Here is a 1,818-nt window from a genome sequence, read left to right as displayed (position 1 = left end):
AACTGGAATGACAGCGATTTCAATTCATCAGGAAAATCGTCGATCATGCTGACTAAAGGAGCGGCGCATTTTCTAAACTTTGCTTCGTACTCCAAATTCGATCGAGGATTTTTCCCCTGGTAAATTTCAAAATTCACCAAATAACCAGATGGAGTACATAGGGACCAGACTTTATATCCAAATCGTAATGGTTTGCCCTTTATAAATTGCTTGCATCCATGTTTACCAAAATAGGATATCATACTTTCGTCGAAAGAAAGATTTTGTTCCGGATGGAAATTTTCTATCATTTTTGCTTTCAAATGATCCGCAGTTTCCAAATTTTGTCAGGATTTGGGGCGTCTTTTGAAGAAACCTTGGAATTTTCTTCGAAGTGGAGATTTTGCAAAATCTCTTGAAAACGATTCCGACGCATGGTGTTACTGACAAGATTGTTCCGAATTTCTTCATCCTGACTCCACAAATGTTTGTAATTGGAGTGATAATTGTAGCCAGCGACGATCAATATGCCTATGAATGCTCTAAGTTCGCTGACTGTTATATTTGGGTTCGATCTATTCTGTTTCACCGAATATAACGCACTTTGTTCGCAAATATGTTCCAATAATGTGTCATCAAAAAATTTTTCAAACTGTTCGAGTAGAAGTGCATGGCGACAATATTCGTAATTTGCGCTTGGAAAAATTGGAATTAGAGATGGCGATTTCTTTTTGACCCATTCAAATACAGTTTCCTTTTTTCCTGATGGCAATGCAACGTTTGAAGGTTTCGGTTCAATTTTACGTAAGCGCTTCCTCATTGGAGATTCTGAACGATTAGCCGTTGTTTCTTCATCCTCCATCTCATTATAAGTGTCTTCAACCTCAATAACAGGCAAATCTCCTGGATTTGGTGCTGAAAAATTTAGGGTTTATAAGATTAAAATGATGGTATGCTTATATCGTCTACAAACATGCCTCCCATATCCTCCTCTTCATCGAAACCTTGAATACGTCGCCCACTAGCCATAACAACTTCCCAGCCACCTCTTAGCTGAGCCGGGCAAACATTATCTGGAATGCCCGCACAATCATCTTCAGCGTCATCTTCGCCAGATTTGTTGCCATCCACAGGAGGCTCGATATAAAGAGTGGTTGGAGTATCACACAGTTGATTTTGATCTTCTGCTTCATTGAGCTCTTGAATGAAATCAAGCATTTCTTGCCATGATAAACCGCTGTAATTCACAAAATATCAATAAATATGATCAAAAATCTCAAAAAAAACTACACCAAACGTAACTAAAACCCTGTACCCTAGACGTCCCACGGTTACCATATGGTAACGCCTTGAGTAAAATACAAAAAAGTTACACAAAAAATCAAATTTCCAACAAAACTAAACTTGCATTCACTAGTTTATTTCATTAGCTACCAACTGATGCAATTTTTTTGGAAATATATCAAAAAAGCAAAAAGTTATTCATATACTTACCGACGTGCCATGTCAAAAAACCACAATAATTCATTTTTTTTTCACCTGAGTTCGACGTCTTATAGCTTTGCTAGCTGCACTAAAAATAACAAAAAACTTATGTTTTTCCGTGAGCTGCATTTATTCTGCGTGAAATACAGCTATTCTTTTTTGTTTTTGTTATTTAGTTCAAACATAATACGTAAAATTGCAACGGCATGTTTGCATTACCATATGGTAATCGTGGGAAGATTCGGGTTAATAAGGGATTTTTTCAAGTGGAAGCCATATGGAACTCGTAATATTAGATATATATTTGTTTATAAGATCCATACCCTCCAGCATAGGTCACAAAAAGGAGCGCTG

The 1,818-nt window shown here is 37.0% G+C and overlaps 1 protein-coding gene across 1 annotated transcript; it reads right to left on the bottom strand.

Moving 5' to 3' along the window:
• Positions 1-298: 298 nt before the first annotated feature.
• LOC129242017 (piggyBac transposable element-derived protein 3-like) lies at positions 299-1,197 on the bottom strand. Its single transcript, XM_054878579.1, has 2 exons — positions 957-1,197; positions 299-894 (listed from the first exon to the last, which is right to left on the bottom strand). The coding sequence occupies exons 1-2, from the start codon at positions 1,195-1,197 to the stop codon at positions 299-301; spliced, it is 837 nt and encodes a 278-aa protein (XP_054734554.1).
• Between the last annotated feature and the right edge of the window lie 621 nt (positions 1,198-1,818).

The sequence above is a fragment of the Anastrepha obliqua genome, chromosome 3 (assembly GCF_027943255.1).
Source record: "Anastrepha obliqua isolate idAnaObli1 chromosome 3, idAnaObli1_1.0, whole genome shotgun sequence".
Lineage (NCBI taxonomy): Eukaryota > Metazoa > Arthropoda > Insecta > Diptera > Tephritidae > Anastrepha > Anastrepha obliqua.
This window is presented reverse-complemented; position numbering and strand designations above follow the sequence as displayed.

Coding starts and splice junctions, on each gene's coding strand:
- LOC129242017 (XM_054878579.1), bottom strand. CDS start 1,197: ATGCTTGATTTCATTCAAGAGCTCAATGAAGCAGAAGATCAAAATCAA. Junction 895..956: donor TGAAGAGGAGGATATGGGAG/GCATGTTTGTAG, acceptor TAAATTTTTCAG/CACCAAATCCAGGAGATTTG.